Source organism: Dermacentor variabilis, chromosome 2 (assembly GCF_050947875.1).
Source record: "Dermacentor variabilis isolate Ectoservices chromosome 2, ASM5094787v1, whole genome shotgun sequence".
NCBI lineage: Eukaryota > Metazoa > Arthropoda > Arachnida > Ixodida > Ixodidae > Dermacentor > Dermacentor variabilis.
In genome coordinates this window covers 30346968-30374436 of record NC_134569.1, presented here as the reverse complement: position 1 = coordinate 30374436, position 27469 = coordinate 30346968, and the positions used below count along the sequence as shown (strand labels likewise).

Here is a 27469-nt window from a genome sequence, read left to right as displayed (position 1 = left end):
AACGAAAAATATTTCTTGTCAAGCACAAAGGGAGCACTTTATCTCTTATACCACAAGTGAGTTTTTGAGGAGAAAATGCTATACAGGCAAAGGTGAGACATTATAGATGTTTATCATGTTTTAGAATAGTGTTATTACCTCCGGCCCTGACAAATACCTAAATTAATATGCATATGTCCAGGAATTTTGGACATTGCCCCTTCGGCTATCTGTCGAACATCACCGCAATGCACCAGCGTAACTGAATGGACAGCATTAAAAAAATGACACTTCAAAAGGCCGCCCGAATATTAACAACTTTCGGTTGGCAACGTCGAGAAGGTATACGGCGTCTTGCATTGCCTCAAGAAGGCGGTGCAATTAAGTACCACATACTTTCTTTTTTGCAATCATTTCTTGCAACCCCATCCAACAACACCTTTAAAACATTTTGGCAAGCAGAATTTATTTTTCGGAAAACATGACTCAACATTTCTCAAATCGCAAAACGAGCCTAAATTACGAGCAATAAAAACAGCGCTAAACGACAGGACGAGTGAAGGGACACAGACAACAGCGCTGACTCACAACAAAACAGGTTGTCAGCAGGGCAGGCGTCAGGTTGCTGTTCACTGCTGCTAAAAATAAGTTAGGCAGCCTGTGCCATCAAGTCAATCGGGTAACCAAGAACAACAAAGAAAGCAGCACAGACAGAAGTTTGTTGGTGACTGTTGTGACTGTGTGGTTTATAAGATTCCCCTTTCAATTTCAAGCGTTTTTATATCGGCCAAACGGGGCAGTGCATCAATGACCGCATGCACGAGCACTCAAAACAAATTTCAAAAACGAGCAAAAGATAGTCAGTTGTCACTCCATTGCAATGAATGCGGCTGCAAGCCTTCTTTAGAAGATGTGACCTACCTGTCAAAATACCGCGATGACCGCGCACGCCTTATCTCCGAAGCTTTCCACATTCACGTTAGCGGCGAAGCATGTGTAAGCCTTCCATCTATTTCTCTCCTTCCGAAGGAGATTGCATTCCTATCACATTAATTGCGATCCCCCTGCGCATGCCCAATTCTGTTGTTTCTGTGGTTTCAGATAGTGGTGGAGCATATAAATGCTGACGGAAAGAATAAAGACACTTTGGTTGTTAGTCAGCGCTGTTGTCTGTGTCCCTTCACTCGTCCTGTCGTTTAGCGCTGTTTTTATTGCTCGTAATCGTGAACCAACCAGCCCAAATGCGTACTCTTCTGGAGCCTAAATTCTTGACCTTACGAAAATTTCGGTAGAGTTAGCAGGTATTTATATAGACAGCAGAATAACGGGAGGAGCGGGATGGCTGGAGAAGCGGAACAGTTCAGATATTATTGCGGTAGTAATTATAGCCGTAGTCGCGGTTGCCGTGAGGTTCAATATAAACATAGAGAGATTGTAGCGAGGTAGTCAAAGTGCGTTAATATCGTATGCTTTGCGTGCGAGGGAAAACGTGCTAGGATGGGACGAGAAGGATATGGTGACTAGATGCGCATCCAATGTTGGAGGTCACGTGATAAAGCGCGCGCGAGACGTTGGGGGGGGGGGGGGGGGGGTTCGCACGCTGCCCGGTGTCCCCCCGCCCAAACTCGTCTTTGCTGTCCCTTTAGTTTGAGAATAGCCCCGAAAGCGTCCATAATTTAGCGATTGGTGGTGAAATAACTTGCAATAAGTGGCGCTATATATATTTATAATGACCATTAACATTTTAATTGCGTAACGTTTATATGTGCGCGCCATATTTGAGGAGCAACAATAAAAATTGATATTTTTGTTGCCTAGAGTAGAGTACTACTAATTTTGAAGTGTCGAATACCAAAGCGCTTAAGTACTTCGGGAGAGACCTCAGCTGCGGGGGTTAATTGCGCCCTGCTTGCGCTTCTTTCGCCCCTGCAAACATGGCCGCTGCCATTCTCAGAGATAAAGCGCCGATAAACATAAGCTCATAAATAAATTGCCGACATTTATTTAAAAATATATGTGCATTGCATTTATAACTGTGACAATAATTAAAAACACATTTCTAAAACTGACTGTCGTCTTCGCCGCCCTGTTCTTGTGCACAAAGCAGCTGTGGCCAGCCAAGTCGAGGTCCTTTGCCAAGTCATGACAAGCTAAGTACGCTCTGTTTGCTATGCTATGCTACCGTAGCTATGCTACTGCTGCATCGCCGCGAAGCAATCTAAGCTGTTCTATCACTTTGTGATTATTGTTTGCGCTCTACGATATAAATCGAAAAGTAATCTAAAACGTGTTATCAAAAATAACTAAAGTTGCTTATGGTTTTGTAATGTGAAACCTAGCTGCGGGGCGTAACAATGAACGGAAAACTGGACGGATGTCTAATCGTTAGCTGCTGTGATGACAGTACGGATGGTCTTGTGAAAGGTTCGTTGTAACACTGGGTTTCTCAAGACGTGAATTATCCGCGAACATATGCAACATTGCAAGTGTGTATGCCTAATTACCGCTTTGTTTTGTTTTATGCGCAGAAATCGTAGACTCCCCATCGGTTTCGCCTGTCGATGTTTCCCAGGGCGTCCAGGCTTTCCCATGGGCATTTGAAACAAAATACTACACTGCGACCATCTACCTGCACACGACGTCGACATCAGTAGATGAATATTACGACAGTGCCGAAAACATTCACGGCCTTATAGTACTTTTCAACCCAAACCAGGTGGGTGTCCTTACTTCTAGTTGTGCTGGAGACTGAATTGAGGTTGTGTAATCAACACGGTGAACTTAAAACGAGGCCTACGAAGGTATATGTCAAACCACTGTGAAAACATAGTACCCGGCATAAGTAATATAAGCACACTTGCACAGCAACCACAGGCGAAGGCACATGAATATGAACGATTTAACTAGCGGTAGACAGACTAATCGCGAAGCCTGCGCGCGACAGCGCAATGCGAAAGCTGTCGCAAATTCGCAGAGCAACTGACAAGAAACGAAGTAGGAGAGAGGCGAGCAGGAAATTCGTTCGCCTAGTAAGCCGCCGCGCTGTAACGCGAAAACGAGACAGAACGCTAGCAGGTTACAAAGACGGGCAGCCGTAAACACATCATACAGAATAAATAGAAATGATTTGCTTAAGCCAGGCTTCCCGAAAATCTCAGCCTCGCTGACCAACGACGATGCTGCGAACAAATGCATCCAGAATGTTCGCGTAATAGCTGTTTCTGTTAATGGTATGGGATGTGCTTTGTTTTTCTTGCGCACTCAGATGTATACTTACGCATGACATGAACATGCCATTAACCAAGTGAAACTTATTAACTTGGAAGACTGGAATAGCTTGTTGTTGGACTTGCAAGACATGAAACATCGCAGGACGATCGCGAAGCATTGACCCATTTAAGCCGATTTAAATTTAAAGAAACAAGGTTACAAATGCAATGTATGATGGCGCTGTGGTTACCGTAAGAACAAGCGCTACTCTTTTCACTTGCGTGCCATGGAACCCCATGTAGCTAAATTGGATTTTACAAGCTGTATGAACAATGTCCATCAGCAGACCTGTATACTTCGTATTCTGTATGTTGTTCATGCTGGTTCAAGCAAATGAAAAGTCACTTCTGACTGAAAGAAAAGCAAACATTAGTACCATAACAAACAACCTGCCCTCTGTATTACTTCAGAAAGACACCTTGGAGCTGGCAGACAAGTGGATAGAAAAATGTCGCTGTGACGTCGTGCTTCTGGTTTGTGGCCGCTGCCCCTCTGCTGCAGAACCACAAGGCAAGCACTAATTACAGTTTGGGTGTAATTTTGGGGGGCAGATAAATTTGTTTTTATCATTAGTGACATCAGAACATTAGGACTATTTACTTATGTTCTAGAGGTGGGCAAATAACCTTTTCACAAAGAATTGAATATGAATAGTAAGTACTGAAATAAATCAGATAGTGAAATACATGTGCATATGTTTACAGCATGAGTATTTATTTCGGGTAAGGTAGATAACACCTGTACAGACTAGTAAAGAAAATGAAAGGTAACTATCAGGTAAAAAAGAATCAGTTTTAGTCACTAAAAATAAAACTGCCCCCATTGCCTCTAGACAAGTATAGAGCCTGGTTCGAAACAAGCGTTCCAAGAAAGAATGACTGCTGTATCACTAGCTTTTCAGAAAGATTATATAAACGGTTTCCGAAAAAAGATCCAAAGTTGTAGAAAAAGAAAGAAAAGCTGCTGAAGGACTTGTGTGCTGTAAACACATGCAAAATAGCTCATTGCAAAGAAAGCATCGCAGTTTCTAGTGTAACCGATAAACTGCTGCTCGAATAGACTGCCAAGAGTGTCACATGACTGACTACAAGCAAAAATCATCGTTTGTCAGGTAGGCCTAGACTGCAAAGCTGAAAAAAAAGCTTGCACTACCCATTTTGTTTCAGTATTGCTTCTAACACTTTTGTCATCTCACTTATGGTAATTTGCGATACTTTGTTTAGCCTTACGGAGAACAGTAACCATACTTTAACAGTCGGTAGTTGCGAAATAACTTTAGTTTCGAATATTTAAAAATACCAAATAGTTCCTTTTTGGATACAAATATGAATATTTAGTGTGTAACATTCGATTCGTATTGGCAACTTCGAATTTTCGCCCACCCGTATTATTTTCTAATCCAGCATGTATAATTATTGAGTTAGAATGCATTTCATGCTAGAACTATTTTTTGGTAGTCGTACTGCTGCTTCATGTTCGCAATATGAGTAGCCTTATGATCCGCAGTGCTGTCATCAACTCTCAATTTGTTAAAACAATGCAGACCGCCTTAGAATTTTTGTTTTGTCCTTGATGTTTTATAGGCTTATTCATTTCAGGGCTATCAAGGCAGCAGGTATTAGAGTGGTGTGTTGAACGAAGCTGTGAGTTGATTGAAACTCAACCGAGTGAAGAGGATGATGAAGAAGGTAACTAATTTTTTAAAACTGAAAACATTTCAACAGTAAGACTGTGTGGAAACTAGATGATGGTAAAAAAAGCTTTACTGTTCAATGTTCAAGGGGATATAAAAGTTTTGGTCAGTCACTTTAAAATGGACAATAGTCAAGTATGAAATCACCCGCATTTTCACTTTAATGGTGGCCAATGTCTGCTTTTTTAGGCTCCTAGAAATTAGCTCGACCTGACTAGTTTGTTCCTGTGTGCACAGGCTCCAACTGTGCTCATACTTTGTAGTGTTTCTTTATATTTCTTCCCCATTCCTTTCACCCTTTATCATTGGCTCACAAGCATATATGCCACTGTGTTTGGAGAATCAGGCATGTGTTGTAATATATAAGAATAGAATGAAAGAAAAGAATTGTTGCTAAATGGCTGTGGAAGATGGTACAGTGGAGCTTGCCTAATTAATTACAGCTGCCTAGTTTTCTTTAATGTTGCTAAAGCCTCAGTAGATGGGTGTCCTTGCTTACTGCCTCAATTGGTAGATAGTTGCCCCAACCAAGCGTCAAACATTGCACTCGGCAGCAAAATATGCTAGCTCCTAAGCCACCGCTGTAAATCAAGGTAACTGAGCGAATGAGCTCAGCAAAGGATGAAGGCGAATGCGGAGTGAAGCGAGAGATGAAAGCAATAGCGAAGAGAGCGGGAGGAGGAAAGCAGAGGAGGAGGGTGCAGCAAAACCATGAGGCAGAAAGTGGAGGAGGAGGGTTTGGCAAAAGCATGAGGAGAAAAGTGTAGTGCTGTGCAAGATGGGCTTTGCAGTGACAATGGCTACGAGATGGCACCAGAGTAGCGCCTGTTGTCTATATGGAAAGAAAGCGCTGCATGAGCGAAGGTCTGTCTGCAGCAGCTGCCATCAATCGTGCACACGCGTCACCCACACATGCCTCTCATGATCTCCCGATTAGCGAGGCAGTTGTACCAAACTTCTCTCTGTTTGCAATGTGCCACACAAGAAAGCTTGTCCGTGCCAGCCAAGTGGAAACACGTATAGAGCTGCGCTCAAATTTTGCATTAGGGAGTATCGCAATGGTCGGTGAAATTTGTTTACTTTGGCTGGTATGTCATGTTTTACACGCAAACAGCCAGCTGTACTATTATACAAATACACAGACTACTAAATAATAACCATGTGTACTGTCTCAATTTCAGATGCAACAGGGGTCAGAAGGATTATTGAAGCACTTCATGCACATCCGTGGCCTCAGCTTGAAATGAAAGGCAAGGAGAACCATAAATCCTCTTGTAGTTGTGAAGAGGTGCTTGTTACAATGTTTAGCTCAGCAAGGCTCTTCAGATTGCACCTAAAAATATGTTTTATAAAGCACAACTATGACTTTGATGCTATGATGTGTCTGATAGACAAAATTTGCAAGGTTGATGCTATTTAAGTGTACATAATGCAGAATTTTAGTATAGCATGCATCGACAAATCCAGGGACATTGTGTTTGCATGGCATGCTCTACACTTCTCATGGACTGCACACACTGTACTGTGGCTTTTGGATGCATACGCTAGCACTAACAGATGTGAAAGGAGCCTTGCATAAGGAAACAAACCTGCACACTTCAGAGAAAGAGTCGCCAACTCTGGACTGATCAAGTCATTATTCCTGTATGTTCAGTTCTTTAATTCCCACTTGATGCTGGTATTTGTTCATCTTACTTTGATAATGAAGTATTGGATACCTTGTGTATTAGGCACATTCTTGGTTGTCATTTGTGCCATTGTAGGCTTAATAAGAGATGCTGCACATTAAGCAAAATTCAGCATGGTTTGCATGCAGGTGGCAACCACAGTGGCACCGCAACATTAGCATTTTGCTGCATTTTGCATTCCCGGTAACGGAAGGGGAAGGCTGCAGAGCAGTCATGCAGACTATAGGTGATAGGATTGATTGCAAACTGGCACCCTCTGATCTTGACATTGTTCACCGTGTTGTGACCATGTAAGCTGGCACAAGAAATTGCTTGCTCGTTTCTGCTCCCGGATGAAAAAAGCCGATTTCGTGAGCAAGGCTCAGAAGGCTAGGCTGTGCCTAGAGGACATTGGATTGTCTGGAGCTGCCAATAGCCCTGTCTACTTTAACAACTACTTCACACCCGAAAATAAGGCACTTTTTTCTCAGGCACTTTTCTTAAAAAAGAGGAACAACTGGAAGTTCTTATGGACTGACAACTGTCAAATCAAAGCCAGAAGGACTACAGAGAGCAATGTGCTCCGCATCACTTGCGAAGCTGACCTATCCAAATCTGTTAGCAGACCACAATCAATTTGAAATTCTCCCTTTGTTGTAATTAAGTCCATCTGTAATTAAGTCCATCCATTTATGGCTAACTACTTCTCAATAGACCAACTCAACAGCTTTCTTTTGCCTGTCTCCGACTGGGCTATTGCAAAAAGCAAGAAGCATCCGTAAACATTTTAATGACATACAGCATCTTCTCTCGGTTCTTGACAATCCTTTTTCATTTATCAGTATTTCTGAAAACTGGCTTTGTGACGACAACAAAAATCTGTTTTGTCTCCTTTCATGCAAGTCTGAATATTCGCATAGAGCAAGCAGCAATCATGGAGGTGTAGCTATTTATATCAATTCTAACACATGCTATGAACGACAACATGACATTGAGTTAAATGTAACTGACTGCGAAAGTGTCATTCAACCATGATTTTCCTGTTAAACTAAACGACAAGAGCGTCACCTTTGGATGCATTTATCGTTCCCCATCCTTGTCGGTTATTAATTTCTGTGAAGCGCTCCACCAAATATTACATACATTAGCTCTTGATCACACAAATGCCGTGATTATGGGTCATTTCAACTTTAATTTACTTGACCTCTCTTCCCCTAATTCTCTGAAATATTCCAGTGTCTTTCAGAGTTTTGAATAGGAATGTTTAAGCTCCCTTCCCACTCACTGCATTAATGTGGTGGAAGCATCCTAATTGATCATGCACTTTATAATCTATCACCAGCACCGGATGGAGGGGTTCTTAACGTCGACATCACTGATCATTACCCGATTTTTTTGTGCTTCAACTTTAACGCTACTCTAGCCTGCAAATACTTCACCAGGCATGTTTTCAAGTTCATTCAAGTTCTGATGTTTTAGTCAAGGAATTGTTCAATGATGCTGTTATGCGCACTGACTGGTCCTCAGCAATACCCTTAGATGATCCACAAATTGCCTATTTGGTGTTTTCATCCATTTTTTTGTCTCTCATTCAAAGTCATACGCAGGTTAGTAAAGTTAAAAAAGGTATACGCTAGTCCTCAGAACTCTTGGATTACTGAAAAATTATTGAAAGAGCTGAGAGCCAAAGAGAACCTTTATAGAAAAATGAAGTGGAAACCTTTTAATTTAAAGCTACTTGCGTGTTACAAAATGTTTTGCACCACTCTTACATTACGACTGAAAAATGCAAAAAAAGATCTATTATGAGTAAAAAATTGAAGATACTGGCTCAAATGTTAAGAAAAAATGGGAAATCATTAACTCATTCCTGAACAGGAACAAAAGGCAGTCTAGCATGACTACTATTCAGTATAACAATATGTGTGACAGCCCGTTAGACATTGCTGAGGCCTTCAGTAAATACTTTTTTCACACTGATGTCATCCCCAGTGCTGGCTATCATCTTCTCCTTTCTCATTTGCCACATCTTTCATCTTATTTTCAAAAACATCTCATGAAGTTCATGATGTCATTTGCAACCTGAAAATAACAAGTGCTGGTCTTGATGGTATTCACCCTACCCACATAATAATGATTGCGCATGCTGTTTCTGATATTCTGGCAACCATTATCAACCTTGCTTTCAAATCTGGCATCTTTCCTGTAGAACTGAAAAGTGGTGAAGTCGCTCCCATTTTCAAGAAAGGTGGCTGCATGCTAATGCTCAACTATCGACCCATTTGCAAACTGCCTTTTTTCAGCAAAATATTCTAAAAATTACTTGAAATTTGCCTTACAAAATACCTCAATAAATTTCAGATTCTATCACCTTCCCAATTTGGTTTTCATGAAGTAAATTCACTGACCTCGCTTTGTTATTTTTAACTGAAAGGCTGTAGAAAGCAATTGATGGGGACTACTACGCAGGCTCTGCATTTGTAGATTTCACCAAAGTATTCGACACTATCAGCCACCACATTCTTTTTATGAAGCTTGATGCAATAGGCATAACTGGTCCCACACTCTCATTAATAAAAAAATACTTACTCAACAGAATTCAGGTTGTTAGCCTTTAGCCTGTTAGGTTATAAACCTAGACCTAAAGTAACAAATATAGGAGTACCCCAAGATTCTATTCTCGGCCAACTTCTTTTCATAATTTATATAAATGATTTGCCAACTTCTCTTACTACTTCAGAATGCTTACTTTATGCAGATGACATAACAATTGTTAACACTGATAAATGCCTCCAATCTCTGACACATAAACTAAATAATGACCTGATAAGCTTGGCATCTTGGTGCTTCCATAATAAATTGGAAATTAATCCCACTAAAACGAGGTTCGTTCATTTTCACTCTCACCAACGTGTACATAATTATATCCCGCCAGTATTTTTAAATCAATTTGCAATTGAAGCAGAAGAAAAGGTATGTTTTTGGGAATTCAACTCGACCATCACTTGAAGTTTCACTTGCAAGTTGCTCACCTGCGAAGAAAAATGGCTTATGGCACAGATGTTTTAATTCAATCCTGTGATATATTTTCTCAGCCTTCATTACTTTCGTTATACTATGCTTTCATTCATTCCTATATTAATTACTGTATCACATCTTGGGGCAATACCTAAAGCAGCCGCCTTGTCTCCCTTCAAACTTTACAAAAACAATTCATTAGAATACTTACCCATAGTCCCTATCGCAGTGACACGAAATCTCTATTATATGCCAACAACATCCTAACAGTTGATAACACCTTTAAATTACAAGCTAGGTATATTATTATTCAAGAAAATCAGCAATCAACTTCCTCTGTTCATCATCCCTCAATCCAACCTGGTGAACACTAACTTGACAAGGTTTGCACATAATGATAATTTTATTTTACCTTCAGTTCATATCATCTATGGTAAACAAATGGTATACTTCACTGGAATCCGCCTCTGAAAAACCATACCACCGCCAATCAAAATCTCTCAATCAGTTGGCAAATTCAAAAAAGATTGAAGACTTTCCTCACACCCATGCCATATTCTGCATAATTGTGGTTACTTCTTTTTCTGTCTCGCTCCCTATCATACCTACCTGTCCACAACCTTTTTTTTTTTTTTTTTTTGATGAAGCATTTCATCAGGGGTTCTTTTTCATTTCTGAAAATAGATACGACTTCTTTACGTTTTCTTTCTTTTTTCTAATTTATTTTTAGTATTTTTCACCCTGTAACTGTCCGACAGCTACTTAGGAGATTTTGTCTAACCCTGTCTAATTGCGACTTTTGGTTCCTTTGTTTGCTGCTCTTTGTTTCTTTCTTTTTCTACGGTGTATTTTATTGTTTTATTTCGCTACTGCTGTTTTTATTTTTCTTTCTTTTCTTTGCCTACGTTGTATCTTATTGTTTGTGCTCGCTACTACTGTTTGCTGCTTTAATTTTTCTACATTCACTACCATAGGAGGTCCCGATTCAGTCTCCAACTATGGGACCTCCTTCTGTATATGCAAGAGAGAGAGAGAGAAAACATTTATTCGAACCATTGAGGTGGTTGCTCTTGAGGTCGAGCGGGTGGTGTAATTGTAATTCATTTAAAAAACCACTTCTGACTTCTTATATATATATATATATATATATATATATATATATATATATATATATATATATATATATATATATATATATATATATATATACATGTTTTGTGTGTGTGTGTACTTAAGCAGACATAATTGCAATGCATTACATGTCGCTCACAGGTATACCACTAATATGTGAGTATGACTTGCAACATTCGATAGATTTTAACGTTTTCTTATAAGTGCAACAAACTTCATCAAATTTGATGCAGTGGTTGCCAAAACAATCTCTCTGTTCCTATGTATTTAGGAGCCCCTGAGCTAAAGCTTCATATTGAAGTAGGCCAAGAGAGTGAAGGTTGGGCTGTTCGTTCCTCTTAGCTTTAGATGGCATTAATTTAAGCGATGACATCTTAGTTGAAATCAAGAAAAAGAAATGGGCATGGGCAGGACATGTAATGAGGAGGGAAGATAACCGATGGCCATTAAGGGTTACGGACTAGATTCCAAGGGAGGGGAAGTGTAGCAGAGGGCAGCAGAAAGTTAGGTGGGTGGATGAGATTAAGAAGTTTGCAGGGGCGACAAGGCCACAATTAGTACATGACCGGGGTAGTTGGAGAAGTATGGGAGAATCCTTTGCCTTGCTGTGGGCGTAACCTGGCTGATGATGATGATGATGAATTTAAGGAATAATTTTTATGTGCCATTGTGTCATTGCACTGGTAACTTCATTGTGGTTACCAGAAAAAAAGAGCTAATTCTGCTACATTGTCTATTTGTTGCTCAGTGACTTGCCTTGCTACTCAGGTGAAGTTCCAGGGCCAAGCAGATCAGGCAACCAACATTCAAGATTATCTGCAGGGGATAGTGGAGAAGGTGCACCTTTCTTTTCCTTTTTCTTAATTTTTTTTAAAGCTTTGTAGGCAAATTTGACTGAGCCTTTTTTTTTGCCATTACAGCCAGCACAGATCTCAAGCTTTTCTCAGAAGCCATGGCCACTGACGGTGAAGATGCAAGCTTTGAGGAACTGTTTGCCAAGTTTAAAGATATGAAAGGTACCATAACTCGTTAGCTATCAGTGTCAGCATGAGTGCAAACCATTGTGCTACCTAAAGAGATCACTTTGCTCTTTTAATCCAAAATAATTTATTCCTGGGGTACTTGGCACATTCCTCTTAAAAAGTCAGTGTTCAACTAGACAGGACAACAAAGGCACGCATGCAATTGTCTGACCTGAGTGAGGTATTATATTCAATAATTTTAAGGGATACTTTCACTTTCATGTAACATGCTTTTGCTTTACACGACACCGAGCATCTGACGCCAAAATGAAGTGAAGAAAAGCTGAAGTGAGAATTTTAATAGCAGCATCCTGTGCACCACCAAAACCACAATATCCGTCCACTTGCTCATTGGTCTACATTGTTGTTAAAAGTGGAAATGCCATTGCTGCCTATGTTCATTCTTCGGTGCCTTTTCTGCTCAGTGAGTGTGCCACCTTAAAAGATTCTTGTTGTTCCCAGAGTTGTCTCCTGACCCACTCTGTTGACTTCCTTAGACAAAGATAACACTACTTTGCAGTGCAATGCACATGACATAAAATGTGCCATAAACGTAAAATATTGATTAATTAAGGGAAAATAAGGCATCATCCACCCAATCATAGCAATTGCTACAAAGGAAACCTATATGGGTTCCTCGCACGCACGTACCCAAAAATAAGAGGCATACACCTCCTCCCCCCCTGCCAGCCCACGCCACCATTCCTCACACACAATCCTAAAGCGCCGCCAAATCAATGTTGAGACTTGACAGCTATTCGGTGGTCAATATATTGCTGCTGTTTTCACTCCTTTTGGATGGCGGTAGTTATCGGTATCTCCTGGGGTGTGAAGGCCAGTTCTCTAATCGATTTGGTGCCCGCGCAATTAACTCGAGATGCATTCAGTTGTCACCATCTATTCAACAGTCACGCACATCGCTGTTGCTTGGTTAGTTCAACCTTCTTTTTTTAGACCGATCGAGGGACCAGGAAAGGGATTCGGTTCATGGTCAGCTGGTCCATATGCTTGTGGAACGAGTTGCGGCCAGAGGAAGCGCCACTTGCATTTAACTTTTCATTTTGCTTCATAATTTCCTCGAGTGACTGCTTGCCACAACGATGGCAGATCCTCGGAATCGTATATCTGCGATATGGGTTAGATAAGGTGGAAAATAAAATAATGCAAGACAGCGTCCATCACCAAACCCTGCAATAACCCTTAAACCCAAAAGCAATACAACTGTCACCTATTACCTCGTCTGGTTTTTCCCTAATTGTACAGCACTTTTCAGGCAAAATTGGCAACTGGAAACAAGAGTCGCAAGAAGTTGAGAAATTAAGCGATCTACAAAGGGAGAAAGCCAAGGCAACAGCCAAACGGGAAGGAAAAGCGAAAATTAACAAATTTAACTGTTGTTTATGAAAAATTTATGGATCAACATCTTTTTATTTAAGAAGGAAGTAGAGAAAACAATGCCAAAAGTGCAGTACAATTCCATGTGTTTTGAATAACGCTTTTACAGTTACCGGTCAAGCCGCCTGACGTAGCCACTTCTGTGATGTGCTTATGTTGGTGTTTTTCTAACCTTCCGCAGTGGGCGCAGTACGTCTAGAACTGCAGCGTCCTGCGCTCTATATGCAGTTGTACGGGACTGGCGGCCACGCATTGTTACGCAACTTCCCAAATAACAATATGAGCAAGGGATCCAAAAGAACTGTGATTATTCCGCGAATATATATTTTTCTATAATTCTTCCAGAGCTAATTCAAAAAACGCTACTATCGTCAGATACAACCTAAGAACGCAGTGAAACCCTGCCCACACCCTCATAGCCACCAGCCTCTGTTCCTCCGCAAGGCTGCAAATAAGTCATACTTCAAACTTTTCCTGTTACTCAAGTAAGGCGGTAACCATAAAAATAAAATTATTAGCGCGTAATCTTATGTTATCCCTCGCCTATTATTGTGGAATGGCAAAAGCCTAATTCTTTATTGAACTGAAATAAAATGCTTGCTTCACTGCAAGTATTTATTGTCAGGTTTCATTTCAGTTGGCAGTAAAGTTTCATGAGTAAAACGGGCTCAGCAATGAAATGAACTGTACCGCAGACATTTGAAGAGTGAAATGCTCAGACTCCATACACTTTGTCCGTGTCCGTGCCGATGAAAAGACTCTTCAAGAACAACCGACGCTCCCGAGGTATCAAGTACGACACCATTTTGAAAAGGCTTCAGGGCGACGATTTTCTTTGTTTCTGTGATTGGCTGGCATAGTAACACAAGCCTGTGCGGTCCGTGTGCCTTGGCTGCCAACTGCAGTTCCTTTAAGTTGTATTCTGCTGTGGTGATCATTATTTTGCACATTCACTTCTTTACTTGTTCTTGGTAGCGTTCTTCCTGTGCTTCTTTCCTGGGCGAGTCCATTTGACGTGGTTCCTTGTTCGCCAAGTAAAGGAGAGGTGTACCTCACAGGTGTACCTGTGAGATACACCTTATTTCATTTCTCTTTTGCGAGTTTATGCGTCTTTATGGCGAATGGTGGGCATTATTCATGTTCTTACTAGTAAAGGTAACCCCCCCCCTCATTTGCATGGAAAAGATACCTTGCCCCCCCCCTCCCAGAAAAAAAATCCTGAATACGTGCTTGGTTCCTCGAAAGAAAAACCTTGCAGGAAAGGCGATGGTCCCAGGTTCGAGTGCCGGACCAGTTTTTCTTCAACTACGACGCTTTTCTTTCGAGGAACCCGTATGGGGGTTTCCTTTGTAGCATGTGGGGTTCTCACACCGTGCTCTTGAGACAAAGGAACGACAACACAGTAGTGCAAACAATCACAAGGGCATTTATTGCACCTTTCATTGATCAATGCCTGCTAGCCGAGTTATCCACAAAACATGCCGATGGGCGCGCGACAAATCTCGGAAGTCCGACTCATCGCGACCGGATAGCGAGCGAATATGTTCGCCCCATGCTGGATCCCAACGCCTGGTTGTTCGCGCGTACGGTCACGCGAACGGTAGCGCGTTCGAACGAGGCCTCACGAGACGGTCTCGCAGACCATGGATCGGCGCATGCGCGGAACGTCTGCGCCGCTTGACGATCTCGAACCAAAGAGATAGCGTGTTCTCCCTTGCGCCCCCAAGTAACCCTGCCGCGAGGCGGCGTTAGCGCAACACTCGCGCCATCTCTCGTACTGCGCTTCAACCACGCCGACCGCCGCGGGCCCCAGGTCACGCGGCGAAGCCGCACTGCAGGATACGGAAGCTTTGCGGGAAAAACAACATATCAGGGGGCGCGTGAGAGTCTCGCATCCCCACAAGCAATTGCTACAATTTGGTGGATGTCTCATTTTCGCTTAATTATTTACTTCTCTCCACCTTTTGGGCTTCCGCAGAACTATTGCGTAAAATATTGATACTAAAAAATAATGCTGTGGCACTCCAGCTATCTGTTATGCTTCTGCTGGCTTAGCCAATCATTAAGATACACTGAAAATTCCTGGATGTGGTTTTACAAGAGTATGGTCCCCAAAATAGCAATGTTTTAAGCCAAGCATTCTGCACATTTTTAAAGCCTACAGAGGAAATGGCTCACAATAATGCAGGGTCCCACAATAACTTGGCACGAAGTCGTTGTGTCAAGGTCTTGGCTTGTACATTAGCGCTTCAACTAGATTTGGCTTACAGCAGGTGCTGCACCATTCTGGCTTTTCCGTGTACTCATCTTAAAGCACGTGTGGGAGAGCAAAGAGACTGTAATGTCCTGATATATATGCTGAAGCATGTTGCATTGAATTTCGATGTATTTGGTTTAAAGGCCAACTGCAATAAAATTTCACTTTGGCTAGAGTTGTCTAGTATATACTACTGAAGCCGCAAGGCTGGTAATTGTGTAGCCTTTTGTTAGCAGCCTCTAAACAGCATCTAAGCAGGTGACGCGTGCACCTAGTGGTGTCGCTATGGCGTAAGTCCCAGCACAGTGTGTCCGACTTTATTCCATGTGCCACAGGCGCCGGGCATTTGGGCTTGCTTGTGTAGTCGTGCCTAGGGAAACACAGAGACCAATCAGAAGATGTGTTTGTTTAGTGTCTCATATAGGGCTTGTCACTGCACCCCGTGGAAGCTGCACTATCTACGCTACACAGCAGCATGGCCTCCAAGATTGCAGAGGTTAAGCGTCACTTCAAAGTTGCAGTAATGGCAGTGTCTTTCCTTTTCTTTTTTCTTTTTTTACAGTTGCAGTAACAAAAATTGCTATTTTTGCAAACTGTTTGCAGTGCTCCCACTCGTATTTCTAACATTAAATTTTGCACATAAGTTTTTCTATATCTCCATTATATTAAACTGGGCTTATTATGTGGTCCAAATTTTGTTGCGGTTGGCCTTTAATGTCCCAAAGCAACGTGAAAGCTATGGCCAGATCTTATGTGGCATGCATCAAATATATCCATTGATTCTGTGAGGTGTAGGAGACCAAAGCAAACTGGCAACATTTTGCGATGTGTATGATGAATTGGCTGACATATACCTTTAATTATATAGTGCAATGTCATCTTAATGCCTATAAATGCTAAAAGGGAGGCTATACGATTAATCACACAGTTTTGTTAAAACCATATTTTTCCCACAGTTCAAGCTGACAAGCTTTCTGGAGAGGAGCGGAAGAAGTTTGCAGAAAAAGTAAGAATTAGCTGCCTTCAAGTACCAAGTGAAAGCAGCACATTTTTATCTTTGAAACTTATGTTGGTTAAGCAGCTGTAGTTCCCTGAGACATAAGTAGCCATTACAGATTTATTTTCTTCTCAAGAAGTTTCAGTGTGGCCTGTTCAGAGCAACTGCGGTCTCACATGAATATTACCTGCACATGTCAGTTGCATACCTTTCTTGTGCCACTTTGAATTGCCATAAGCATAGTTCTGCCCAAAAATTAGTTTAGAAGTCTGCTGAAAGTGATCTTGCAGTAATCTTGATGGACCAGGATTTTTGTGAACCGGCCTTACTGGCACCTGCATTGGCAACTGCAGTCACGTTGTGGTATAACAGATAATCACATCCAATTGTTGTGGTGTGATCTTTGGCACTAAATCATCTTGCAATTTGACCTTGTTTTCACCTGGGTGAAAAAAAGAAAGGAAGAAGAAGTACTTGTTGCGTACTGATTGGATAGGGGCTTCATACCATGATCGTGATACTCATTTATACTTAGTGAAAAAATATTGGCTGAGGTTTAACTCTTGTAAACCTAGTTATCATGAGCGAAAGGTCTGTTTGGCTTGGGTTTGCAAAGACTATGCACAAGTGTTTCATTAAAGTTAGGCCACAGTCCTCCACACATGTTACACATGCTGCCGAACGGATTGTCTGTAAAGCTGCGGTGAAACCTGGCCATCGCAGTCGAGCTCGCTGCCAGCCGAAGGGTGTGGTTCGTCAAATGTTTGTTGTGGGTGCCATTGCTGTATCCATGGCTTCGTCTCCATCTGCTTATTGTTCCTGTTGCTGAATGACGATGGTGGTTGCAGTAGCTTTGACCTTGGCACACTTCCACATTTGGCAAGCTTCTCTATAACGCTCTAATCTGGCTGCCTATTGCTCTTCTGTTTCAGTAGGCAACTTTGCATTTGCTTGAGATTTCGCACTCTGCCAGCTAGCTATATCTGCTGGATGATTGGATTCAGCCTCTTGTGCTGAATCGCATGCACAGATGGCCCAGCTGGCGCACCATCGATGGCGAGACTGAGCGACCAAGCACCAGCAAAGCAACCGTTAAAGGCACATTTATATTCCGACATCAGCATGCGGGTGAACATTTCTTGATGCCAGGCACGTTGGAGAGCGTTGGCCATGTCCGCTTATATTGGCAGTGCAAGTGCGCTGAACCATTGGTTGAACTATAGATGCTGTTGTTCTCGTCTATGTGACCTAACATGTGTGTGCACTCATGCTACATTGAATTATCTTTAGCCCTTTAACCCTCGCTTAGACATGTGGTAGCTCAGCAATAGTAGCCCAGTCAGTAGTCCAGGATCTCTTAGGCATGCAGGGCTCTCTGGGCCGTACTTTTCGGCGACAACATAGCCTAGCCACCTGCGGGATTATCTTACTGAGCTATGTTGAATGCTCAGTTGCGGTAGTCGGAAGTTCAAATCCCCCACCCCCCAACCCCTCCGTTTCTTTTTTTTTCCATTTTCCATTGCACTACATCTGCAGGCTTGGAGTCACGCCTGACACCGGCAAAAGATGCTGAGAGCGAGTGGTGCTGTACTAATCCAGGTACAACCAAATTAGGAAGGCCCACTAAGCTGAACAAAGACACTCCCTCACCAGAACAGGAATTGGCCTCCCTGGTGCAGTATTCGGCCACAACCTCCCTGATGATTTCTTTAATTAACCAATGGCCCTCAGTCCCCAGCAGCTGCGGAGCATCTGACCAAGGCGGCGGTCAGACCTGTAATGCAGCAGAGGGTGCTAAAAATCTCTGGGTCTGGACAGACCGCCAGTGGAAACCCTTGCAACGTTTAACACCCGAACCCTCTCGAGTGAGGCTAGCTTAGCAGGACAGGATTCTTAGAGGAACTATCAGACATTGTATGCGATATTATCAGCCTTAGTGAAATTAGAAGAACTGGTGAGGCTTACACATTGCTAAATAACGGCCATATCCTCTGATATAGAGGTCTCCCTGATAAGAAGCAATACGGAGTAGGATTCTTAATCCATAAGGACATAGCGAGCAACATTGACGAATTCTACAGCATTAACAAGAGGGTAGCAGTAGTCGCAATCAAACTTAATAAGAGGTATAGATTAAAGGTAGTACAAGCCTACGCTCCAACATCCAGTCACGACGATGAGGAAGTAGATCAGTTTTATGAAGATGTTGAATTAGCGATGAGAAAAGTGCAAACTCAGTATACACTAGTAATGGGTGACTTCATTGCAAAAGTGGGGAAAAAGCAGGCGGGTGAACAGGCAATTGGCAACTACGGCGTCAGTTCTAGAAACGCTAGGGGAGAGATGCTGGTAGAATTCGCAGAAAGCAATAAGCTGAGAATAGCGAACACCTTTTTCAGGAAACATAGCAACAGAAAGTGGGCTTGGAAAAGCCCTAATGGTGAAACAAGAAATAAAATTGCTTTCATACTTTCTACCGATACCAGCATAGTGCAGGATGTAGAAGTGATAGGTAGGGTAAAGTGCAGCGATCATAGGTTAGTGAGGGCTAGGATTCACCTCAATTTGAATGGAGAAAGAGTAAAATTGGTCAAGAAAAAACAGGTCAACTTAGAGGCAGTAAGGGTAACAGCAGACAAATTTAGGCTGGTACTTGCAAACAAATATGCAGCCTTAGAACAGAGATGATGATAATGACATAGAGGTAATGAATGAAACCGTAACGAGGCTGGCTTCAGAGGCAGCAATTGAAGTAGGAGGCAAGGAACCAAGGCAACCAGTAGGCAAGCTCTCCCAATTAATAAAGGACCTAATAAAGAAATGACAAAGTATGAAAGTGTCCAAATCAAGAGGTAGATAGAATTTGCGGAACTGTCAAAACTGATCAACAAAGTGAAAATAAGTGTTATTCGAAATTATAACGTGAGAAAGACTGACGAAGCCGTAAAAAATGGACGCAGCCTGAAATCAGTGAGAAGGAAACTTGGCATAGGACAAACCAAGATTTATGCACTGAAAGATAAGCAGGGTAATATCATCAGCAATCTTGAAGGTATAGTAAGAGCAGCGGAAGAAATCTATACTGGCCTGTACAGTACCCAGAGGACTCAGGAGAACTCTATTCGAAACAATAATCAACGGTATACATAAACTCCTCCTATAACTAGCAGGGAGGTCAGAAGGGCCTTGCAATGCATGAAACGGGGAAAAGTGGCAGGAGAGGATGGAATAACAGTCGATTTAATCAAAAATGGAGGAGACATAATACTAGGAAAACTGGCGGCTCTCTATACAAAGTGTCTATTGACTGCAAAGGTCCCAGAAAACTGGAAGAATGCAAACATTATACTAATCCTCAAAAAGGGAGATGTTAAAGAACTGAAAAAAATTATAGGCCCATTAGCTTACTCCCAGTATTATATAAAGTATTTACCAAAATAATCTCCAATAGAATAAGGGCAACACTGGACTTTAGTCAACCAATGGAACAGCCTGGCTTCAGGAAGGGATACTCTACAATGGACCACATCCATGTCATTAATCAGGTTATCGAGAAATCCGCAGAGTACAATAAGCCTCTCTATATGGCTTTCATAGATTACGAAAAAGCATTTGATTCAGTAGAGATACCAGCAGTCATAGAGGCATTGTGTAATCAAGGAGTACAGACCGCTTATGTAAATACCCTGGAAAATACCTACAGAAATTCCATAGCCACCGTAATTCTACACAAGAAAAGTAGGAAGATACCTATAAAGAAAGGGGTCAGACAGGGAGACACAATCTCTCCAATGCTATTCACTGCGTGCTTGGACGAAGTATTCAAGCTATTAAACTGGGAAGGTTTAGTAGTAAGGATTGACGGCGAATACCTCAACAACCTTTGGTTTGCCGATGACATTGTTCTATTCAGCAACACTGCGGACGAGTTACAACAAATGATTGAGGACCTTAACAGGGAGAGTGTAAGAGTGGGGTTGAAGATTAATACGCAGAAGACAAAGATAATGATAAATAACCGGGCAAGAGAACAAGAGTTCAAGATCGCAAGTCAGCCTGTAGAGTCTGTGAAGGAGTACATTTACCTTAGTAAACTAATCACAGGAAACCCTGACCATGAGAAGGAAATTCACAGAAAAATAAAAATGGGTTGAATCGCATACGGCAGACATTGTGAGCTCCTGACTGGGAGCTTACTGTTATCATTGAAAAGGAAAGTATACAATCAGTGCATTTTATTGGTATTACATATGGGGCAGAGACTTGGACGCTGACAAAGAAGCTTGAGAACAAGTTAAGGACCGCGCAAAGAGCGATGGAACAAAGAATGCTAGGCATAACTTTAAGAGACGGAAAGAGAGCGGTTTGGATCAGAGAGCAAACGGGTATGGACAATATTCTAATAGACATTAAGAGAAAAAAATGGCACTGGGCAGGTCATGTAGTGCGCAAATTAGATAACCATTGGACCATTAGGGTGACAGAATGGGTACCAAGAGAAGGGAGGTGCAGTAGAGGACGGCAGAAGACTAGGTGTTGCGATGAAATTAGGAAATTTACGGGTGCTAGTCGGACTCGGTTTGCGCAGGACAGGTGTAATTGGAGATCGCAGGGAGAGGCCTTCGTCCTGCAGTGGACATAAAATAGGCTGATGATGATGTTAATATCAATTTTCAGGCTCTATTATTTGAAAATCTGAAGTTAATTTTTTTGTGTTCATAATGAGAAAAGTAAAACGATCAAATTAGCATGGCAGTCTCTTTGTTTCACTTACAAAATTAAATATGGCATCACATATGTTCCTATTCCAGTGTCCTAGTCCCGACACCCTAAGAGGCAGTATCATTTGAAGCGTAATGACCAATCCAAGTTGGCAAAGGGGACTTTCTAGAAGTCATTATGTGTGCACGTCGAACCCACGGCACTCTATAAAGAAATGTTCCATAGTTTCAGGTAAAAACATCCATAAGAACATCGAAGGGAAGATGCCAAACCTATGGGAATAAAAATTAGGCATTGGTATTCAGCAACGCATTCTCGTGAATGAAATTTCAAATTTTCTTGTTGAACATCATCTGCTGTGCCTTGATAATCTACGTAAGATGCTGAAAATCGGTGTTATTTAATACACATGATCTACCATATTCTTCTTAAACACAAAATTTTTTAAATCTTGCAGCTGTGTTGTATGCTGAAGGCTTTAGGATCCTCAGAACTGGGCCTTTAAGAGATGCCACCGCTAGTGCATCTGCTGACTCGTTTAAAGTGAGTCTCATGTGTCCTGGCACCCATACCAAATGGATGAGGCGTAGATGTTGAAGGATAGCTGAATAAAATTCTCAGAGAGTGGCCAATGAATTTGGCACTGATAGAGCAGAACAAACTCGTAAGGAGTCAGTTATGGTTACGACTGAATAAATAGATGAGAAGTTTTCGTAGAGCTGGAATGATAGCCAATAACTCTGCCTGTAATATTGGTGTAAAGTTGGGCAGTTGAAGAAAGAAAGACCAATTTAATGATGGCGAAAAAGTGCCCACTCCTGCCTTCTCTTCACTGACAGAATCATCTGTGGCTGTTACTGTATCTATATGAAGATTCTCAAGGGGGTCATCTAACAAACCGCTTAGGTATCTAATAGGCAGAAGCTCAGCATTATTAAGAAATATATAAGCAAATTCAACGCTTACCGTTGCAGTAGGTGAACTTGGGAAAATCACATCAGCGATTGATACTTGTAATTGTTTTAATAGCTTCTGCACAAAAATTACCTAGGTACAGTGCACTCGAGACCATTAACTCGCGAAGAATACAGTCGGCTCTTGAATGAACACATAGGAGGAGCGTCTCCGGGGAGAAGCATAGATATTCAGTAATGTTTGGACTGTCAGTGTCCAAAATTGAATTTGAAGAGAAGGCAGATGAGTTTCATGATGTATATTATTTGCTACAAATTTTGGAAGGCCAAGACTTACAATAGACTTACGTACAATAAATCATGAGCAGAATCTCCCTGCACATTCCAAAACGACTGCTGCCGACTCTTTGTAATAGGCCAACAGCATGTACTCCTTTAGATGCAATGTATTCTGTGTGTGTCCACCGTTTAAGCTTTTCTGTATAAATCATTCCAAGATATTTTAATGATTCTACCTGTGGAATTATCTCCTGATCATACGTTAATGTTATCTGGATGGGAAAAGTTAAGGGAAAAACAATGAGTGCACTTTTGTTGACATTTAGCAACATTTGTATTCCTTTAAGTCACGTTTCAATCTGATTGAAATACAACTGCAATGCTTTATAAAGGCTATGTATATCATTTTATGCAGAAAAAGATACAATATCATCAGCGTATACGTATACCTGCACATCATGGTGTGTTGGAATATGACTTAGTAAAAGATTAAATAAAACGGGGAGAGTACTGCGCTTGGAGGAACACCCCTTGTCTGTTTTTAACATTGAGAAGAAACACCATTTTGATGGCAATAACATGTATGTTCGCTTAGGAAATTATAAATCCATAGAATTATATACTGTGGGAGATTCACACTTTCCAGTCTGCTGATCATGGTGTGCTCAGCACCGTCATACGCCTTCGCAATATCTTATGTCATTAAGCCTTTGCACTGGTTGTTGCGGCGAGTGAGTTGAATTCGACTCTCCAGGTCAGTATGAGCATACCAAATTGAGCACCCAGGCCTGAATCTTATTTGAGAGTCACCTAATATTTGGTTGTTGCCTATCCACCTTTCGATATGACCATGCAATATTCTCTTGATCAACTTTGCAAGATTTGAAGTCAGAGAAATAGACCTGATGTTATCTATTGTATGTACATTGCCCTGCTTTTTAAGTAGTGGAATTACTTAGGCACTTTTATAATCTGGATGAATCCATGCATTATTAATGGAAAAATTTATAAGTTTAAGCAAATTCTGGGGAGGCAATTTGAATATAGTTTTTATCATTGCTGTAGTTATGCCATCAGGACCTCAAGCTGAAACTGGCAGCGACTTTCTCTCTTTCATTAATTGTTCTTATGTGACTGCTGTGAATTCATCAGCTTGTTCAGGTGCCAGCATATGATAGGTTAGAAGTGACATAATCGACTCTGTAAGCCTTTTGCAGTCTCCTCCAGTGACTGTACCAATGCTGTGGAAGTTAAACTAGCAGAATCTACATTTGTTTGTGCTAAAACAATATCTTGGACCATAGAAACCTAAACAGGGCTTTTTTGTTACTAGACTGTGAAAGATAACTGTAATGTTTGGTGTTATAATTTTCTTTTCATTTGTGAACTGTCTGCCTGAATGTAGCTGCAACAAATTTATAGTCATTCCAAATGTGTGGGTATTGGTTATACAGTAACTTTCTCTGCGCTGCCTTCCTTCTATATTTGCAGTCACAGTGAGGATTCCACCAGGGGAAATAAGTATGGTGTTGGGCTGCTGAGCACGAGGTCGCGGGATCGAATCCCGGCCACGGCGGCCACATTTCGATGGGGGCGAAATGCGAAAACACCCGTGTGCTTAGATTTAGGTGCACGTTAAAGAACCCCAGGTGGTCAAAATTTCCGGAGTCCTCCACTACGGCGTGCCTCATAATCAGAAAGTGGTTTTGGCACGTAAAACCCCAAATATTATTATTATTAGGGGAAATAAGTACCACCTTTAGTTCACTCCATACTGAATCTGGATTTTTTATAGCTGTCACTTATCACGTGGCACAAATTAGGTACCTTTACTCCGTCACTTAGTCCTACCTGTTTATTTGAAACTGACCACAATGATACTTGAAATTTGCTATAATTAACACAGGTGCGGACATGTTTATTGACCAAATAAATTTGGCACACAATCTCAAAAATTATTGGAAGATGGTCACTGTTTTTGGCCGAGGTGATAGCAGACCAGGACAAATTTACACAACCCTAATTGGCAAAAGTTGGGTCTATTACCAAACGCGATTTTTTGGATACATAAGCTGTGGTTCTCGAATTTACATAATTAAGGTCATTTGACAAAGTCTAATCAACCAATTGTTTGCCACAAGAATCTGACCGATTGCTTCATGATACATGGTGAGAATTGAAATCACCAGCTATGATTATATCCTTTCTGCATGCTGCAACCGCAGCATCAAGTGAACCTGTATTCATAACTTCTGTAAGAAAATAAACATTGAATATCAAAAATGGGGCACACCCAGCTAGCAGTATGTCTAATGCTAGAATCTCACTTTTTGCAGAGAATGACTGGGGACTAATCTTAGCTCTATGACAAATTTTCGATGAGATAAAAAATGATAAACCCCCTCCATTACGAGAAGGGCAATCCAGACGAAAAGTGCAATAGTTCTTCTGTAGATAACCATGTTTCTTGCAAAATAATCAAATCAGGGGAAGTTCTTCACAAAGATGTAACAAATCAGTGGCTGCAGAAAAAATGGAATGACAGTTCCACTGCAGCACCTTTAAGGTCCCTATGTTGACGATATACCAGCAGTATTAACTGCCGTCTGTAGAATGCTATCTTTTAGGAAATCACCCTTTGATAGGTTGTCTTTTTGACTCACTGTACCCTTTTGTTTATGAAAGGTAGTAGTTCTCTGAGAGTATGGAGAAGCACGATGTTTACACGTTCGAGCATACAAATCCATGTTCTCAATATTTTCTGAACTGGACTCGCAACTGTTACCACCCTCACGTTCGACACAAGATGCAGAAGGTTGTGTTGTCAGTACTGCGGGGCAAGGCCTCTGCCTATAGGCCTTTGTCTGTATTCTCATGAGAAACTGTAATCCCAGAAACAACACTTGGTCGCGGAGCAACCTGCAAAAGTTGTGACATCTGAACATTTAAAAGATGCCTAATGGTCTCTGAAAGGTTCGGAAAAAAGACTGTCAAGGGCTTTTGCCATAGCTCTCTTCACAGCAGCACCTACAACATCAACAATAGGCGCATCCATAGCTTTTGAGTGATGTGCAGCAGCTTCAACATACCAACATGGCTTCTCTAATAGTCCGAGCCTCACAATGCGAACATCGCTTGCATTCCATAAAATGTAGGAATTGAAGCTCTTGGTCTCTCACAGAACATTTCAAACAGTCCGCAGAGTGGAAACCTTCACGCAAACAGCATCGCTCACTCTGAGAGGGAACACATCTTTGCGTCGTGGCCTTCACCACAAATGTGTCACCGAAGATCTGATCTACATCTGTTAATGCAATGGCCACATCGCCAACACTGAACGCATTGCAGTGGGTGGGGAGAAAGTGCTAAAACCCCGTGTATTAAAGGCCATGCCTTGTTCTCTGATGGCTTAGTTGTGCTTGCAAAAGTGATAATGACAGACCCTGATTCTCAGAAACTCGTGAACATAGGTAGACAGAAATGGCACCTGCTGTGGAAAACATCTGCAGCACCTCGGAAGCACACAGATTCATGTCGACTCCCCGAACTAGCCCCTTAACGCAAGCTAGATGAGCAGGAATAAAAGGGCTCACCGGATGATTCGCAAACATTCCACACTTTAGAAGGTCAGAGACACAGGTCTAGTCCGGTGAACAACATAGAATGCCCCTTTCTGTCAAATTCTCAGACATTGGTTATGCTTTAGAAATGTGGGGTAGCTTTCCGCAACTCTTGAACTGCCTTTGGATTCCTCATGCAGATGAATCCCCCATTGTTCTGCACTAGGGCAACTGGAACGCTGTGAATGCCACTGCACAAGAAAGCCTCTATAGGGATATCATTAGTGGGAAGGGAAGCCGTCCAGAGGAAAGACTGCTGGCCAGGAGAAGATACATTAGGAACTCGCAATGAGATCAACCAGATTATAAAAGGAAGATACTAAACAATACTCCGCAACACAAGGCCTAAGAAGAGCGTCTGTAGAACACCAAACCAAGCTCTAGAAGTAAGGAGAAAGCCTTGTTCCGTACGAGCGGCTGTCAGCCAGGAACCTTCTGTTCCTCAGGACAGGAAACGAAGCTTGCGACCTGAACCAGCACTGAACCGGTTTCGATTGCATTCTATTCTCACGCACCCTGCCCGTGAGCCTTCTTCTTCACTGGCCCTGGAGGTGATAGTTGCGCCGCCACATATATATATATATACAAACAAGATTATCCAAGTATATATGATGCAGGTTTGGTTCCTCCCAACAACGTATGAATTTTCAAATGACTTTTTTGTCAGTAAAGAACGGCACGTACCCAGTGACCGAAGTTGGGGTGAAAGAAGTTCACTGAAGAGCAGCACATACGCAGTGTCACATACACAGTGACCCAAATGGTTCCAAATCCAGTTCATTCAGCACATTGGTCAAATTCTCTTGGCCAGAAAATGCTATGTACAGAAACAGATCAACCCTGGAAAGTGTGTGAATTATCCCAAGAAGGCTAACTGCATTAAAACAAAAGTGGAAGTAGGCTCATTGATTATCATTGATGTTTTACTGTGGTATGCTCAGCTGGATTCACCATTTCTCATTACAGGTTGCCATCCAGTTTTGGAGGGCATTTGGAGGTGAAGAGGATGAAATATGTGGCCTCAGCTCTGAAGATGAAGCAGAGAAATAGCAAGCCAGTCATGTACATAAGTCTTTAAAGCATAGAAGCAAAAAATAAACTGGACATCTTGTGTTCTATATAATGCTGACAACGAAGGACCGTGCTTTGGACATTCGCCACAACCACATAACTACATGAATACAACACTATTGTGAAGCGAAAAGTTTGCGTGTTCTTTAACTACACCACAATCATCTTATTCCTCACTGTCTTGGTGACCAAGGACAAATAGCAGTATTGTGGGGAAATGTGTTGCATAGCTGGACTTCATTGTCTTCCATAGTACCAGCAAGCCTGCTGTGAAATTACTGCACTTCAGTATGATGCACAATGGTGGCAGCAATTTTTGTTTTATATCCAACACAGTTTATATGCTTTACCTTACCCAACATAAGTGCACATACACTATATTGCCAAATGCAAGTTGATCCGTTTCTGCCTTTGCATTTTTCAGTGAACTTTAT

General features: G+C 41.7%; 1 protein-coding gene across 4 annotated transcripts; it reads left to right on the top strand.

Annotated features, from left to right (window-relative positions):
* Positions 1-2125: 2125 nt before the first annotated feature.
* LOC142571596 (alpha- and gamma-adaptin-binding protein p34-like) lies at positions 2126-27096 on the top strand. Of its 4 annotated transcripts, XM_075680092.1 has the most exons (10): positions 2127-2403; positions 2508-2695; positions 3660-3759; positions 4848-4937; positions 6124-6192; positions 11527-11595; positions 11679-11774; positions 16389-16438; positions 21609-21694; positions 26931-27096. In XM_075680092.1, exons 1-9 carry the CDS (start codon positions 2334-2336, stop codon positions 21654-21656), a joined length of 780 nt encoding a protein of 259 aa, XP_075536207.1. In that variant the 5' UTR covers positions 2127-2333; the 3' UTR covers positions 21657-21694; positions 26931-27096. The 4 variants fall into 4 exon arrangements, 3 of the variants coding, with proteins under 3 accessions (XP_075536207.1, XP_075536208.1, XP_075536206.1); XR_012825909.1 differs by lacking the exon at positions 21609-21694 and having other exon boundaries at positions 2126-2403; positions 11507-11595; XM_075680093.1 differs by lacking the exons at positions 21609-21694; positions 26931-27096 and adding an exon at positions 23836-23859 and having other exon boundaries at positions 2128-2403.
* Positions 27097-27469: the final 373 nt, after the last annotated feature.